The sequence below is a fragment of the Muntiacus reevesi genome, chromosome 12 (genome assembly GCF_963930625.1).
Source record: "Muntiacus reevesi chromosome 12, mMunRee1.1, whole genome shotgun sequence".
Classification (NCBI taxonomy): domain Eukaryota; kingdom Metazoa; phylum Chordata; class Mammalia; order Artiodactyla; family Cervidae; genus Muntiacus; species Muntiacus reevesi.
The window spans coordinates 62,228,750-62,247,031 of NC_089260.1; the positions used below are offsets into that span (position 1 = coordinate 62,228,750).

General features: G+C 45.3%; 1 protein-coding gene across 1 annotated transcript in view; it reads left to right on the top strand.

The window, feature by feature from the left end:
- The first annotated feature begins 13,346 nt into the window (after positions 1-13,346).
- FER1L6 (fer-1 like family member 6) overlaps positions 13,347-18,282 on the top strand; it is a 128,202-nt gene continuing 123,266 nt past the window's right edge. Inside the window, exons 1-2 of the mRNA XM_065902806.1 lie at positions 13,347-13,450; positions 13,897-13,979. Coding sequence (XP_065758878.1) covers positions 13,419-13,450; positions 13,897-13,979 — 115 coding nt within the window. The 5' untranslated portion in view covers positions 13,347-13,418. The remainder of the gene's footprint in view (positions 13,451-13,896; positions 13,980-18,282) is intronic.

The following is an 18,282-nucleotide window of genomic DNA, read 5'->3' on the forward strand; positions in this document are numbered from 1 at the left end:
CATTTGACTTTTTTAAGTAGACAGAGGAAAGTGGTTAGGTTATCGTCGTTGACCCCTTGGAATATTTTCTGTAATGCACAGGAGTTCTGAAGGAGAGCTCTGTGGAAGAATAAAGGCCATTTTTTTCATTTATTTATTTTTAAGTTAGTTTTTATTGGAGTACAGTTGCTTTACAATGCAGTGTTAGCTTCTGCTGTGCAAGGGAGTGAATCAGCTCCATGTACACATATATCCCCTCTTTATTGGATTTCCTTCCCCTTCAGGCCACCGAGGAGCAGTGAGCAGGGTTTCCTGCACTGTACAGTAGGTTCTCCTTAGTTACCTATTTAATGCAGGTGTGGTCTGTTATCAGCTTTGGCCCCACCCGTGCTTGGAGAGGAAGGGGTGTGGAAGTCCACACTTGCTGAAGTCTTAGCATTCCTGGGCGGTAAATATGGGAATAAATGGGTACCCAGAAGCCCCAACAATTTCAATAAGCAAATATGACCTTGATCTGTTTCCTAGCTCTTAGCTTTTTTTCCCTGGGTCTTAGTTTCCCTGTTTGTCGAATAAGTATGCTTGTCTTGAAGAGCAGTTTTCAAACTTGAAAAGTTTATTTAAGGTTTCCTCGAACTCCTTAACACAGAAAACAAGTAACGATGAAGCCCTTCAGATTGAAGGAAGGGAGGGAAGGGGGCAGACTGGGCCATCTTGGTCTTTCCTTCCTTCCTCCTACTTCAACCCCCTGGGTAGACACCCCCGGCTTGAGATCATTGATAACCCCTCCCATCAAATATCTAGAATTATTTTTCCAGCCCCTCCTTTCACTCAGCATCTTTACTGTAGTCATTCTGCCCAAAGATAGATGTGAAAATGACTTTATTATTTCATCTCTTCCTGACTGAAATTGCATCGTCCTGTTATAAGTCACTCTGAACTATTCTGTCTTGGAATAACACATATAAATTTTCATCTCCCCCTTGTATGTTTTGGAAGTATTTGTAGTCATCAATTTATGATGTAGTAAACTCCTCATCACTGTAGTCTTTGAGGTTAGGGTTGACTTATCAGCTGAAAGTCTCACTTATTAAATATTTTATCAAACAAATACCCCTTGAGGACCTAGTACATGCAAAGCACACACGTGTGCCCCAACCTTGCCTAACGGGGAGGACAGACATACATGTAAGCAATTCCTAAGAGAATGACTGGCTTTACCAGCTTAGGTTACAATAAGTCACACTTTTTTTTTTTTTTTGGTCACACTATCTTTTATCATTCAAAGTCATTGCTTTAGTAGGTTAGAAGAGTGGTCGATTTGTCTTTGGTAAACCTCCCTACTCTTGTTTCCCTGGGAGCATAAAGCACAATCTTGCTTTTAAATATTTTTGTACCTTTTAAAAAGTGTTTTTGACATGTACACACTGCTTTATTTACTTATTTATGGCTACAACAGTTCTTCATTGCTGCAGGCAGACTTTCTCTAGTTGCAGAGAGGAGGGGCTACTCTCTAGTTGCAGTGCACAGGCTTCTCACTGCAGTGGCTTCTCCTGTTGCAGAGCGCAGGTTTTAGGTGAGTGGGTTTCAGTACTTGTGGCACAGGGGCTCAGCAGTTGCAGCTCAAGGGCTTTAGAGCACAGGCTCAGTAGCTGCGATGCTCAGGCTCAGTGGCTCCACGGCATGTGGAATCCTCCCAGACCAGGGATCGAACCCAGGTCTCCTGTGTTGGCAGGAGGATTCTTATCCACTGCCACCAAGGAAGCCTGTTTTTAAATATTAAGCAAAGAGATAAGTTTACTTAACAGTCATAGATTTTGCTCTCATCACCCTGAACTGTATTCCTACTGAAAAGGAGTCCTTCTGTGATAAAGAATGTCCCAGGGCTTCCTGAGACTGTAACACTCTGGTTTGTATTTGGATGCGTACCCATTTCAGACCACGGCCGCTGAACTGGGACGGGCTTTCAGACTCAGCCACACCCTGGGCCTTCCTCATGACTTTCTAGTCTTGGTATTGGGCATCGGTCAACAATCTAGAATCAGTCATCCTCAGCATGAACCCCACAGGCATCTGCAGTTTCAGCCTCACTTCAGTGCTTCTAAGACTTAGGACCCTGTTGGATTTATCTTTGTACACCAGTGCCTTCCACAGGGCCTGGGCCACAAACAAAATCCGTGACCTTTTGTTCAATCACCTTCAATCACCCCCAAGGGACTGGTAGTAGAGAAAGAACCAACCGATAAAAGATATTCAGGCATAATAAAGAGAGAGAGAAAACATGTGTTGAAAAAGGGAGTGATTTTAAGAAATGGATGAAGACCAAGGCTGGGTGACAGCCAGGGGTGATGCACCATTTAACAGAGAACAAATGGTTTATCAGGTACCAGCACGAGTAATTTCCTCTTTCTCCCCAGCTCCAAGGTGAGTGTTAGGATAAGGCTTAGCCACTGACTTTTGAGATTGGTCTCTTCTCTGATTATGCTTTGCTCTGATTATGGTCTTACCTCTTTTCTTACATTTTTTAAAATGTATTTTTAAACTTTTTGCCTGGGATGGGTCTTTGTTGCTGCACGCAGGCTTTCTCTAGTTGTGGCGAGCAGGGGCTACTCTTCATTGCGGTACTAGGGCTTCTCAGCACGGTGACTTCTCTTGTGGAGCGTGGGCTCTAGGCTGTGGATTCTGTAGTTGTGGTGCACAGGCTTAGCTGCCCTGTGGCATGTGGGTTCTTCCCAGATCAGGGAAGAGCTAGTGTCCCTTGCATTGCAAGTTGGATTCTTAACTACTGGACCACCAGGGAAGCCCCTGATACTTTACATTTTTAAATAGAGACAGAGAGCTTCCAATTAATTCTTGTGGCCCTTTCTCTATCTGCCCATCTATCTGTCTATGTGTCCTACAGTCAGTTAGCCTATGCCAGCCATTATGAAGGTACAGGCATAAAATAGGCACAGTTACTGCCTTCAAAATTTCAGCATCTAATAAAAGAGAAGGATATTTTCAAGTAACTCTTATGATCCCTATAATAAATGATTTCATATTATAGAAATAAGGACAAAGGGGCAGTGGAATCCAGAGGAAAGAGTGACTTGATTCCTCCTTGCAAAACTAAGAACTGTTCACATAAAAGGAGGTAGCTGAATTTTCCTAGAAGAAAGATGTGGGTGTTGACAGTAGAGATGGGAGAAGTAACCTTCAGTGGAGGCCCTGGAGTGAGATCAGGCTCATGGACAGAAGTGTGTGACGAGTTTAGGAGGAGCTGTCCACCGGACTGGAGAACAGAGTCAAATACTGGATCAATGGGCTGAGCCTATGATGTGGAGAGCCCTGAGGGACATTCGTAGGACGTGAATCCAGTGTTTTCTTTTAATTAACATGTTTAGGATATGATGGGCTTCCCTGGTGGTTCAGTGGTAATGAGTTTGCCTGCCAATGCAGGAGATGTGGGTTCTGTCCCTGGGCCGGGAAGATCCCCTGGAGAAGGAGATGGCAATCCACTCCAGTATTCTTGTCTGGGAAATCTCAGGGACAAAGGAGCCTGGTGGGCTACAGTCCATAGGATTGCAAAGAGTTGGACACAACTTAGCCATGAAACAGCAATAACAATACGATATAGCACTTCAGTGTTTACAAATAGAATGTTGTATGTTTTATATCATTTGATCTTCATGACAGCTATCTAAGAGAGGCATAACTTATCCTCTAATTTATAGACGAAGAAACAGGTGCAGAGACTTCTCTGGCAGTCCAGGGGTTAAGACTTCACCTTCCTGTGCAAGGGGTGTGTGTTTGATCTCTGCTTGGGGAGCTGAGACCCCACCTGCCTCACAGCCCAAAAACCAAGACAAACAAACAAAAAACAGAAGCAATGTTATAACAAATTCAGTAGACTTTTAAAGTGGTCCACATAAAAAAAGGAAAAGAAAGGATCTAAAAAGAAATTGAGGTGCAGAAATCTTAAAGATTTGCTCAAGTTTCCATAATTAGCATGTGGCTGAGCTGATAATCAAAGCCAAGACTTTGGATCCCAGAATCTATGCTTTTAAAAAGTGAAGCATTTTGTTGAAGCATATTGTTGTTCTTTAGTTGCTAAGCTGTGTCCAATTGTGCAGTCCTATGAACTGTAGCCCACCAGGATCCTCTGTCCATGGGATTTTCCAGGCAAGAATACTGGAGTGGGTTTCCATTTCCTTCACCAGATGATCTTCCTGACGCTTGACATATACACATAAAATACACACACAAATTAAAAATATATGACTTGAAAACTTTCACAAGTGGATAGAGTAAACAGTAATCTCTATTAAGTTAGGGAGGTTTTACATCTTTCAATATTGCATTTTTCTATCTATGAGCATGGAGTATCCCTTCACTGATCTTTTTTTGTAATTACTGGTGTAGAAATATTACTCATATTTCTTAGGTTTACTCCCAGGTTTTAAAATTTTTTGATGCTCTTATGATATCTTTTATTTTTAGTTTTAGTTAACACTTTGTTATTGGTATGGTGGTGGTGGTGATTTAGTTGCTAAGTCGTGTCCAACTCTTGTAACCCCAGGGACTGTAACCCACCAGACACCTCTGTCCATGGGATTCTCTAGGCAAGAATACTGGAGTGGGTTGCTGTTTCCTTCTCCAAGGGATCTTTCCCATGCAGAATCAAACCCAAGTCTCCTGCATTGCAGGCAGATTCTTTAACAACTGAGCTATGAGGGAATACCCTCGTTATTGGTATAGAAAGGTACAATAGATTTTTAAAAAATTGACCTTGTTTCTAGATGACCGACTGAACTCACTTATTAATTCAATGAATCAAACTTTATTTATTTATTTTTTGACTGGCTAGGTGGTAGTTCCCTGACCAGGCCCTCAGCCTTGAAAGCAAGGAGTCCTAACCACTGGACTTCAAGGAAATTCTCCACTTATTAATTCAACTAATCAAGCTTTATTGAACTGTTAAGAGAGGGCCTCAAGTACAGTGTTGGATAGAAGGGCTGATAGCAAACATCTTTCTTTTTTAATTGGAGGATAATTGCCTTAAAGGGTTTGTTGATTTCTGCCTTGCAACAATGTGAATCAGCCATGAGTATACACATGTCCCCTCCCTCTTGACCCTCCCTCCCAGCCCGCCCCCATCCCAACCGTCTAGGTCGTCACCGTGCGCAGAGTTGAGCTCCCTGGTTGTACAGAAACTTCTCACTGGTCGTCTATTTTGTATATGGTAGTGTATATGTTTTAGCACTACTCTCTCAATTTGTCCCACCTTCTTTCTCCACTGCTGTGTTCACAAGTCTGTTCTCTATGTCTTGATACCAAACATCTTTGCATCCTTTTTTTTAAATCTTAGAGAAAGTCTTTTAATATTTACCATTGATGTGATATTAACTCTAGGATTTAGGTAGATATTCTTTATCATATTAAGGAAGTTCTATGCTCTTCTAGTTTGCAAAGATGGCTTCAGAATGGAGACTAGTTTGCAGGAAGGAGAAAGAATGGATCCAGAAAGGCCAAGTTAGAGTGAGGTCTGTATAAGAGTAGGAGCAGTGTGGCTATAAGGAGGGAATGTGAGGGAGGGATGCTCTTGGTTCTCTTCCTCCTCAATGGCTCTTACATGGTAACTGCTCATCTCATAAAAATTTCAAAAGAGAAAAGAGCACTACAAGTTGTCAGAGTTCTCTTTCTCTGGGCATCCCAAATGGTGCTCCTTATTATTAGATGTTTTGTGATAAAGATGTGGTCCAATTCATTTAGAAAAATCTGAATACTCTATCACTCTCTTTGGAAAGTCATGATGAAGGTCAGCATATTAAAGGCTCTGAGAATCCTACAAAGGGAGGATTTAATTTAATTATTTAATTTAATATAGCACCCATCTTTCTGTTTTTGAGGTCCATTACATGAGACTCAAAAGGAGTTTTAGAGATCCTCTGTTTACCCAGATGGAGTTGAATGATACTCACCTATAACAAAATCTTTATATGTCAGTCTGTTGATTGTCTTAAGGTTGTAACTGTATCTTTCTCTTTCCCTGTTATGTTCAAAACCATTGAGAAATAGACCCATGTGGCAAATTGGGATCAACATATCACCTTTATTGCTGGCAAAGGTAGATTGGAGGAAGCTGAATGGAGTGGAGTCTAGATTGGTCTTCATATACTTCACTGTGAATCAGAGGGTCTCCCCCACCCAGCTGCATGCAGAGATAAGAATCTCTGCCTCAGTGACTTACTTCCACCTGTAGTAGAAGCAGAAAGCAGAATACAAATGTTCTGTGGGAAAGCTGACTCAAAGAAGGGGAGACCACATGGGAACAGAATCCTTTAACATTACCCGAGAGAAACATGCCAACCAGTGGATGCCCTACTGTTATCATTGTGCCAAAAGATACTCAGGGAATAGACGTGGAAAGGAAATTTGGGGGAGTAAAGAAAAGATGGAAGTTTCAAAAAAGTGGAAGCATGAAGACTGATTTATCCTGAGACATAGGGAGAAACAGATGCTTGTTCTAAATAAGTCTATTTGGGACTTAGTGATTGGTCCTTTTATCTTTAGAAGAACAGAGATCAGGGCTCTGATTAGCCAGCATATAAAGAGGCTGAAATAAGAAAAATTAACATTTTCTTAGGGACCCAGGAAAGAGAAAGCTTGGGGCCAGGGGAGTCCAGCAGCCCAAGTATACTGAGTCAATGACATGACCTGCAATATTTGTTTCTCTATTTTCCTTGCTCTCCAACCAACCCGGCCATAGACTGATCTTAGCTAGAGAGGAGGAGGAACAGGAGAGGATGGAGGCCAGTGGCCATGGGTTAAAAAGTCTCCTCCAGCCCTTGGAAGATGGCCTCAGTAGTGGGCACTCTTGGTGTGCTGCAGGGTGGGTAAGAGGCATGCTAGGAAAAAGTCTCCATTTTCCTGGAACAGACCTACAACAGCACCTCCTACCACATTGCCCTTGTGTTTTTGGCAAGGGTTTCTGAAGGACTGTCAGAGACCAGCTTAACCCAGGATGGTTCTACCCAATGTGACTCCAGATTACTCCCGAGTCACCCTTGGCTCAGAGAAGCCACAGGAGGGAGGATTCATTAGCATCCTTGGAGGGGCATTCCCTAGGCTCTGGCAGGTGAAATAGCAAGGTTTTCAGTGACAATCTGTTGAGCTGGTGATATCTGAATCCATTACGATGGCTGATACGGCTGGAATATACAAAATGAGGACCTCCCAGAGAAACATCTGTTTACCTCAATGAGGTGGGAGATTCCATATTACAGTAGGCAAAAATGGAGTGTTTCCCATCAGATTGGGAATCAGTTCTCCATCTACTTGGGCTTCCCAGGTGGTGCTAGTGGTAAAGAATTTGCCTTCCAATGCAGGAGACATGAGACACGGAGTTCGATCCATGGGTCAGGAAGATCCCCTGAAAGAGGGCATGGCAACCCAATCCAGTATTCTTGCCTGGAGAATCCCATGGACAAAGGAGCCTGGTGGGCTATAGTCCATGGTGTTGCAAAGAATTTGACATGACTGAAGCGACTTAGCAGGCACGACTGCATCTACTTAGCACGACTTAGCACACACTGCATCTACTCAGGTCATTGCCTGGGACACCTCAGGCCCAATAGAGGGCTGATCCTTCTCTCTTAAACTGAAGGACTCAGTTCCATCAAGACTGAGCTGATCCCATGCAGAATTAGAGAAGACAACCAATTCTATGGGCTAATTGTTGGGATGAAGATTGAGTGGAAGAGGAGTTGAAGTTGGACAATAAAATTCGCCCAGGCTACCCAAATAAATTCACTAAGTACTCTAAATTTCCTAAATGGTATTGTTCCTGCTGGTTAAAAAATTATCTTTGAACTTCCTTAAAAAATACAAACCTCGTCTCTGAGAACACAGCTCATTGGCACTGATAACAGCTATAGGAGTTTGAAACCCTGCTGTACTTCAGAATCACCTGGGGAACTAAAAAGACTACTGTGCCTTGGCCCCACTCTGACCAATGAAATCAGACTCTCTGGGATGGGATCTGACCATAGTGTGTGAAAGAGTTTTAGAAGGCCTTTCAACAAGAACCCGATGTACAACCGAAGTTGATCATCGTTGCTCTGAACAAATAGGATATGACCAGGAGAATAGTAATGGGCAGATCATAGGGAGAGGGGAAGAAAGGGCAGGATGTCATGTGGATTTATATTTTCACAATCTTATGCAAAACCCACATTATAGCTATTTCTGTGTTTGCTGGTTTGCCTTTAATAAATCTGTGCCAACCTTAGAAGTAAAATGAGTGTACAGAGAGCATATACCCAAGAGGGTATTTCCAACAGAGAGCTAAAAACTTACTCAAGGCTCTATGAATAACCTCAAAATGGTGATGAAGCTTGGTTTTGTTTTGTTTTTTAAGATAGACCTTATTACCTGCAAATCCATTTTTTTGATAAAAGAATTTTATTAAACATTAGTATATTAAATGTAATATATTTTTCAAATATATATTTTAAAACATTTTCAAGAGTTATATAAAGAAACTCACAAATCAAAAAAATTATTTTTCTACACTGGATGTTATGATTGTGTTTGGAGGGTGAGGTGCAGAGGTGACCTGAGTCTTCTTAGATGGGAAGCAGAGTGGGAGGGGCCTGGACAGGTCACACCCACTGATGCAATTAAGTTAGTGTTTGGCCTCTTGGCCTGAGCTTCTTCTCTTCTGTACTGAAGGTAGAAAAGAGGATTCTAGAAGAGAAATCTGGTGGCACAAGTGGAAAACCATATAGAGACCATGGTTGTGATCCATTTCCTAATCCCGGCTCCCCTGAGCTGTGTAAGGTAGAACTTTTAACAGTGCAGCATGAGGGTTCAAGGAGGTCACACACACAGCACCCCTGTGAGAAAAGCAGAGTGAACTTTATCGCCGCTTCCTGCAGAAGAGGAGCCTGGAGCTCAGAGAAGTCCCATGGCCAGCCCCAGAGACATAGTCAGAAAGGGACAGAGATGAGACCCGAGCTGCAGTTGCCCGGCTCCTCTCTCTGTGTGCTGGGCTGGCTGCCTCCCCGCCTGCGTGAGCCCTGGGTCCACATGGAGTGACACCACCTTGAACAGATGGGCAGAAGCTTATTAAACTCATACACTGTTTAATGCTCTTGTTGTTTGGATGCAGATATCGGAGTCATGGTAGCTTTCACCCTGAAGAGACCAGGTGGGTACGGACATTTCTGTGTGTCTCTTGACTTATCTTTGGGTGGCCCTGGGAGGAGATTCAATAGACCCTAAGCCAGAGACTTGCATCCTTTTTTGGAAGTGTACGTGGTGGGGTTCCCGTGCTAGAAACCTTGGCACACTGGAGGAGGGTGGGTGATGGCAGCAGCCTTGAAGACTTACCAGGCAATTCTTCCTGAGTTACTGGCTGATCCCAATACATTGACTGGAAACCACTGGCATCCTCTACTTTTAAATTTAATTTTATCTGTGTTATAAATATATCTCTTAAATTGAAGTATACTTGCTTTACAACGTTGTGTTAGTTTCTGCTCTACTACAACATGTGTCAACTATATGTATACATATGTCCCCTTCCTCTTGAGCCTCCCTCCCTGAATCCCACCCCTCGAGGGCCCTGACAACCTCTTGTTTGTAAAAATGGGTAATAATAGCATCTGTCTCATGCATGGTATATTTCGGAGATCCTAAGAGCTAATGTGTATAACCTGGTATTTCATGGAATGTGGTGAGTGTCAAACTATGTTTAAAAAATTTTAAACTCAGGGGAATATTGTAGCATATTTTCTTGTCCTCAAGAAAATAATAATAATCTATAGCACATTTAGGGCTTCCCTGATAGCTCAGTCGATAAAGAATCTGCCTGCAATGCAGGAGACCCCGATTTGATTCCTGGGTCGGGAAGATCTGCTGGAGAAGGGATAGGCTACACAGTCCCTTATTCTTGGGCTTCCCTTGTGCCTCAGCTGGTAAAGAATCCGCCTGCAATGCAGGAGACCTGGATTTCAATCCCTGGGTTGCAAAGATCCCCTGGAGAAGGGAAAGGCTACCTACTCCAGTATTCTGGCCTGGAGAATACCATGGACTGTATAGTCCATGGGGTCGCAGAGAGCCATCACGATTGAGTGACTTTCACTCCACTTCATAGCACATTTTGCATTGTCTAAGCATTATGTCCTTTTTAAACATCACCCTGTGGTTAGATAAGAAATATTGTGTTATATGTGAATGAAACAAGCTCATCTGAGCTAAGCATCCAGCCCCAGATTCTGGTGCTAACAGGTGGGTTCATGCTGGGCCCTGAGCTGGGTTCTGTCTCCAGTTTACCCTCTGCTGCCTGATCTGCCAGCAACTCAACATTTCTGGGTTGGCTGTGTCTTCTCTTTACTGTGGATGTCATGGGGCTGAGGAGGAGAAATCAACTTTCATGCTGGGCATCATGCTGGGAGTCTCCTTGAGGACTGACTCAGGGTTCCAGGCAAACAACTTTGTGTGTTTGTGAAACAAATATTAACCCCTTTCCAGAGAGCAGTGGGTTGTCAATTCTTTGGGCATTACTAGAAGGGTTCTGGCTTCCTCTGCAGAGGGTCTGAGCTGTGCTCTTCTCAAAACTGATTCTTCCCCCCAATCAATTAAAAATCTCTGAAAGTGGTTCTGGATGTTGGTACATTTCAAACCTCCTAGGTGTGTCTAACAGACAGCAGAGTTAAGAGCTCTTGGTTTTAAGGGGTAGGGGTGCCTGTCTCAGGCAGATTCTTTACCACTGAGCCACCAGGAAAGCCCTAAATTGGATATTACAACTAAATGAGTTGCATGGATTTTTCAGTTTTCTGATGCATCTAAAAGGTGTTCAGGGAATTCTCTGGTTGCCCAGTGGTTAGGGCTCATGACTCACTGCCAAGGGTCTGCATTCAATCCCTGGTCAAGGAAATAAAATCCAGCAAGCTGCGTGGTGCAGCCAAAAAGCAAAGTGGGGGGTTGGGGGTGTTTGTACTGTACTGTAGTGTGCAAAAGCATTAAGTCTTAAAGAATGTACGTACCTTAATTTAAAAATATTTTATTGCTAAAAATAATAGTTTATTGCTGAAAAAAGGTGCTGAGCGTTCAGTGAGTGGTAATCTTTTTTTCTGGTGGAGAGTCTCATCTCGATGTTGATGGCTGCTGACAGCTCTGTCAGGTTGGCGGTTGCTCAAGGTTGGGGAGACTGTGGCAGTTTCTTTAAAATAAGACAACAGTGAAGTCTGCCAAGTGGATTGCCTCTTCTAAGAGGTGGGACACCTCTCCCTCCTCCCGTGCCCACGACAGCAGCCTAAGGCGTGCCCCGATGCCTCAGTCCCCAGCTGCCCCGTGGGAGAGTTCATAAGGCTGAGGCCCTCTGTGATGAACACTTCTGCTCCCTAAAGGTGTATTCAGTCTCCCTCTGGTAGGTACTCTTATTTATTGGTAGCAACTTCCTGTTACCGAATGGAAATAGCTCAGTCTTCTCAAGTCATCTGAGAGCTCGCTGGCCAGGTTCCCAGGAACATCGCTTCTGCCTCCGTGAAATGACCACAGGCAGTGAGCCCTTGGGGACGACAGTAGCAATTCAGGATTTGGAAGGCGCTGGTCATGGTACCTCTGCTGGGTAACTCTCCTTTGAAAACAGGAAAGGAAAAACTATTATTGGAAATTTTCTTCAAGACTTTCAGGAAAGAGGGATTTCTCGGGTGTAGCTAAGATTCCTGGGAGATGTAAAAGGGTGTTCTTATCACAGCTGATGGCAAATAAAAGTGGGAAAAATACCACCTAAAAAAAGGGTATGTTTTAATACTCTGCATATCCTGGACACTGTCTTAGGTATTTTGCTTACTTACCCCTTTTTATTCTTAGAACAATCCTATGAAGAATGTACCTTGTTATTTATCTCCATTGTACCCTGAGGAAACTGGCTCCAAGAATTGCTGTGACTTGTCCAATCCACCCATGTCTGGGTGGTTTTGGAGTCTATTATTTCCATTTTACTGTATTTCAGGGTCTCAAAGGATCACCGCCCCCGCCCCCAGGTCCCTTAGGCCAGTCCCCCCCACCCCCCCCACTGACTTTCGATGTTTGTCCTCTCTACAACATCCTTTACGAGTGGTTCTCAGGTATCTGCTTGCACACATCCAGGAACAGGGAACTCACTCCCACCCAGTGCAGTTCATTCACTGTTCAGTCAGTACCAACAAGGAAGGCTCCTTAATTCCTCATCTGGATCAAGGCAGGATGTAAAAAGAATAAATAAGCAAATAAGTGAGTGGAGGGGACATCTGTCTCCTAGTTGCTTCTTCTCATTGGTCCTAACTTTATCCTTTCCAATAATGAGAATAACTAGCATTTATTGAGCAACTAGTATGTTCCAGGTACTGGGCTAAATGCTTTAGCTTTGTTACCTCGTTTACACACGAGGACCCAGGAGTATAGAGAGGTTAAGTGACCTGTTCAAGGAGGCAGAGATGGGCTCAGGATCCAGGGAGTCTGGGTGTGGAGGCCCTAAACTTGGCCCCTGCAGTTCACCCCCTCACGAGCCCTAAATAAGCCAGCGAAAGGGAAAGCTTCCTTGGTTCCTCCATTGTCCTTGTGTCGCCCCAGGACTGCAGGATACTCCCTGAAAGGGTCTGAGCTTTGCTGCTCTCTCCTCCCTTCTGTCCTTCTTCCTCTTCTTCCCTCCTCTATGGGCCACCCCATCAGCCTGCCCGACTCAAGGCCAGGACTTTTTCTGACTTGCCACCCTTCCACGTAGCTCCAGAGAGGCATTCTTTCAGGAGGCCAGCAGAGGATGAGGATGCTCCTGGCATCAGCTGGAGATAGCAGACTGGGCCCTTTTCTGGGTTGAGAAAGTGAAAGTGTTAGTCACTGAGTCATGTCTGACTCTTTGTGACCCCTTGAACTCTAGCCCATCACTCTCCTCTATCCACGGAATTCTTAGGCAGGAATACTTGAGCGGGCAGCCATTCACTTCTCCAGGGGAATCTTCCTGACCCAGGGATTGAACCCAAGTCTCCCTCATTGCAGGCAGATTCTTTGCTGGCTGAGCCACCAGGGAAGCCTTGAGTTGAGAAGGAGGCCCCAAATGGATTCCTGCTCTTGGCTCATAATAATAATAATGATGATAGTGGCTGACATTCTGGGCATACACCATGTGTCAGCTGAGCTGCGCACTTGTGGTGTGACCTCAGTAAATCCCAGCTCTGCTTGCCCATGGAAATGGTCTGAGAGCTTGGCTGTGGAGAGGGTGTTTTAGTCTGCTCAGGGGAATCAGCAGCCTCAGGCTTCTCAGTGGTTACAGTCTGGGCTCTGAAATCAGGCAGACGTGGGTCCAGGGCTAGCACTGATATTTAGGGGCTGTGTGACCATGGAAACATTGCTTACTTTTTCTGAGCCTTGGTTGTTCATCTGTAAGATGGGAAGGAAAGAGTTGCTGTGATGATTTAATGATACCATTTGTTTTGAGTGCCAGGCATAGGTATGTAAAGAGAAATAGAGGTGAAAACAGCTAGTGCTATCTGTTAACTGTGGTTCTAGGTGGATCTCCTGATTTCTGTTCAGGTGGGATTTTCACGGTTCCTGCAGAAGTAGACCTATCTGGAGAGTGTGTTGGGTCGTCCTGACACGTGTGGGTTTTATTTTTTTTTGGTTGTGCTGCACAGCTTGTTGGATCTTAGTTCCCCAACCGGGGATTGAACCTGAGCCCCAGTAGTGACAGGGCTGAGTCTTAACCACTGAACCACTGGGAATTCCCTTGACACTTGTCTTGTGATGCCCTTCCAGGGTGGATGAGGAGGATGGTCATCTTCCAGAAAAACTCAGAGAGTGTGTGTGTGTGTTTATTTTCTCTTAACATGTCTGAATGAGCCAAAGTTGGTATTGCTGTATTTTTTAGTTTTTTTTCCTTTTTTCTTTTCCCCCCAGAAAAGGAATGTTTGGGCTAAAACTGAAGAAAAAGAAGAATAAAGCAGAGAAGGGGTTAATCCTGGCCAACAAAGGTGCCCAAGGTGAGGCTTTTGGGGGTTGGGGAGGGACCACTACCCTGGGGCCTGCAGGTCTCCAGAGTTGACCCCTGGTTGGCTGAGAAGGGGGTTCACTCTCCGGGGGAGTGAGGTGGGAACTGTGTCTGGGTCTTCGAACCCTGCCAACCCCAAGTGTGCACCCACGGCGATCCCCATCGGTGCTGGGTCATCTGGTCGCTGAGCCAAACGGGGGTGGACACCTGCTGGGCCATGAAAGGGCCCCCAGGGAGGCAGAGACAGAAGAATTCAGGCTCCCGGCTCTGTTCTGATCAGCTCTGTGCCCCAGGATAAGTCACTCAGCACCTCCAAGTCCCAGCTTCTCCCTTTGGTAAGTGGAGTATGGGCTCAGCTGACCGTGGGAGTCATGCGGAGAAGCAAGTGAGATGATAAAAATCAGCGGGAGGGCAGCAGCTGCTCTGGGGAAGGCTTTCCATCCACGGACTCATTTAACCCCTCCATCATCCTGCCAGAAGGTGCGGTCATCCCATTTTCACAAATGAGGTCGCAGAGATGCAGTGAGAGGACATGAAGTGTGGAAAAGACCAGCTGCAGGATTGCAGGGCTAAGTGGAAAAAACAAAATGCAAAGCCATTGTCAAGAACTTATTAAGAATAACTGGATGGTGATTGCAGAGCACTAAGCCAAGGACTTATTACAGGGCCAATTACAGGGCTCAGCAGGCTGCACAGGCCCATGAAGCTGGCCTTGAGGGTGTGGGGCACAGAGCCAGGAAGCAACGGCATTGGGATGCAAATCCAGATATTCTACACTTAGAATGGGCTACTTCTTTCTCCAAAAAGCAGAAAATCCCAAGTTACAAGGTGACCTGTGGCGGTGGAGGCCAGGCCCTGAATCAGGGAGACAGTCAAATGTAGTGAATCAAAGAGGATCAACCGCTTCCAGTGGACAGGTCTGGGGTGATGCCTGGAGACTTCTGCTGGGTGGCCCTGACAACAGCCAGTTCAAAGCCAGCTTTCTGGACTGTTTCTAAACACAAAATGGTGCAGTGGGTCTGCTTTATTTTCGCTCTCCTTGTCTCCTTGGAGGGATCCACTATTTACCCTTCACTGCTGTCTCCTGCAGGTGCCCTGTAGCCCTATCTCTGCCCTCCCCCACCCCAACTCCACTCCTCACTCTCATGTAAAACCCAATCTTACAAAAAAAAAGGGGGGGGACTCATCATACTGAAGTGCTGATAATAATAATGATTAAGTCATCCTTGGATGGGACAGGAGAGGCATCACGTTTTAGGTGGAGACAAGGTTTAAAGCTTAAGAAAAGTATTTGCCTATTGGGTGAAATAGAAGGTATCAGGGAGTGGGTAGAAAAGACTCTAGGGTCTTTCCTGATGTCCTTGAAATTACAACCCTGAGTAGGACCCTGCAGTAGTCCTGGAGGTACAAGGTTGCAAAACAAACAGTTCCTTTCTTCAAGGACCTTATGAAAAATAATATCTCTGACACATTGAATAAACCCCTTCTGCTTTTGAATTGATACATATCATTCGTGACTCTGAAATGTAGATTCTTTTGCCCCCATATTATAAGAGGTTCAGAGAGGCTAAGTGCTTGCTCAAGGTCACACAACCAATAGAGGGAGAAACTGGCTTCTGAGGCTGGGTTGGTCTTACACCAGAGCCCAAGCGTTCCTACCCCATGGGTCAGCCTCCAGTGAGGAGCCCTTACTGCTTGTGCAGCAGGGAAAGAATAAGCTGGTAGAGATTTGGGGCAGCTGACCAGAGGCATTTCAGAGGACCTGGCTCCCACGGCTCATTCTAACTGGAGTCTTCAGCCCACAAAGCAAACAGGGCAAACAGGAATCAGGCCTCTCCTGGAAAGTAAATAGTGTCCATCCTGCTGGCCAGGGCCTGACCCTGCAGACTGACAAAACAAAGTCTATGGACCTGAGTACAAGTTGGTCTTTCCTTCTTGGCATGACTGGGGAGGTTAGGACTTCTCTGGTGAAATGTTTAGAGATTCTCAAGGTCTGTGGTTCTTACATCTGTGTATTTTGAGACCTAATGGCTATGCCTTAATTTTGTAAAATTCCAGGTACCTTGACCCATCCATCATTAGGGCTTCCCAGGTGGCTCAGTGGTAAAGAACCTGCCTGCCAATGCAGGAGACAAAAGAGATGTGGGTCCGATCCCTGAGTCGGAAGATCCCCTGGAGGAGGAAATGGCTACCCTCTCCAGTATTCTTGCCTGGGAAATCCCATGGACAGAGGAGCCTGGCAGGCTGCAGTCCATGGGGTCTCAAAGAGCTGGGACACAACTGAGCTTGTAACATGAGCACGTACCCATTAATTAGTTACCCAATGAGTAGTTGTTGGGTACCTTCCACGATCACCATTCATTCAACAAATATCAATGCCATGTCTCCTAAGTGTCGGGTGTTGCACCAGACTCTGGGTATATAGTGGTGACACTGGATAGTTTAGAGGGAGCTCTTGCACTTGTTCCAGATCTATTCTCTACCCTTGTTCATCTGTTCTCAGTTCTAGGAGGCTGACCCCATTGGATACATGACCCAGCTGGCTTCCCCAGTGGGGCACCCCAGCATGAGGTGTGGGGGAGGGAGGAGAGGGAGGTCAGGATGTGTCCCCCAACTGGAAAATGGTCATCCCTCCTTCTAGGGGAGCCCACAGGACCCAACCTCCTCTCTTCTCAGGCTCTAGTAACTATCCTCTCTCCTCATCTGGAAGGTCTCCAAGTGGTATCAGCTTGGCTGCCTTGGGCTCCAGATATCTCTACAATCCTTTGTAGTTTTTCTACACCCACACCTTTGTAAAAAGTCTTCAGAACATCCTGTCCTGGTTGGGCCATCTGTTATCCATGGGGGCCCTGATGAGGAAGCTGCATTACAAGTGGAGAAAAGTGCTGAAAAGGAAACAGACCATGTGTTTAAGTGGAGCCGATTGGGGGATTTCTTTTGAGAGGGGCCCCCTGGGGGGAAATATTTAAGTTACAACATCGAGGATGAGTGGAAGCCCACCAGGGCAGGGAGGGCAACTCAGGCAGAGCAACCTGAGAAGAAAAACTCCAAGCATGAGGTGACTTGTTAGAAGGGAAGGGAGTGAGTAACTAGAAAGCAATGAGGGCTGGGCCAGAGGGGCAGGTGGGCCAGGAGGAGACGGCAGTCAGGTAGGTAGGGAGTTAGAGTCCTGTGCAGACTTCAGACATATTCTAAGTGCAGTTTTTCAAAAGAGGGGTTTTCAGAAGAGAAACATAATTTTTTTTTTTAAAGAAGGTTACAGTAGATGCTGCTTGGTTACTTGATTGGAGAGGACACAGTATTTCAGTGAATGAATGAATGAGTGAGTGAATGAACGAATGAAGGAGTGAATGAATGGATGAGTGAGTGAATGAATGAGGGAGTGAATGAATGAAGGAGTGAGGGAATGAATGAATGAGTGAGTGAGTGAATGAATTGGTGAGTGAATGAATGAATGAGTGAGTGAATGTATGTTGGCTATGGATGATGCTTCAGCTGACTGCCTTCCCACCTCCAGGTCAGTCTCACCCTCCTGTGGGGGCATATAAACCCCCACAGGGAAGGGTCCATGTTTTGCTAATTCCTCCATCTTGCACATCTAACATAGCCCAGATTCTGGCATGTGTAAGGTTCCTAAGAATGTTCATTGGAAACCTGACTCTGTCACAGTTGCTCCTCATTCCTGAGGCCCTTGTGGTCAAGACGGGGAGCAAGGCTGAAGTTTATCTTCACACTTCAAGTTGCTCAGTTGGGTGCGGGCATTCCTCTGGGGTCTCTGCAGGCTGGGCTTGTCTTTTGTTTCCCGAGTGACAGAGGAGTCAGAGCAGGCAGCGCAGGCTCAGTCATCCTTTCTATGATACTGGACACCTATGAGGTCTGGGTTCGTGAGCTCCTGTGACTCCAGGGGCTGCGTTATTCTGTCTTCTGACTCGGTTCTGTTTTGTTGGTTTGCTAATTCAAATCAGAGAATCAAAATATATCAAAGCTGGAAGGGGTTTAGAAGCTTACCAGTGTCGCATAGAGCCTAGACTTCTAAGAAATGGCTTCAGGGGTGGCTGAAGAGGGTGATGGTGAGGCTGGGAGAAGGTCCCTGCCCTGCATTCCACCCCATGGCACATAAAACAGCTTGGTGCCAAGAGACTTGTGTTGTATATTGAGGCTTAGCATAAAATTACATTTATGAAAAGGGACCAGAGTCTGATCTCTTCGGGGAACATTATTCAAGCTTTGACAACTTGCTACTCAAAACTAGCCCACAGACAGCAGGAATGGCCTCACCAGGGACCTTGCTTTTA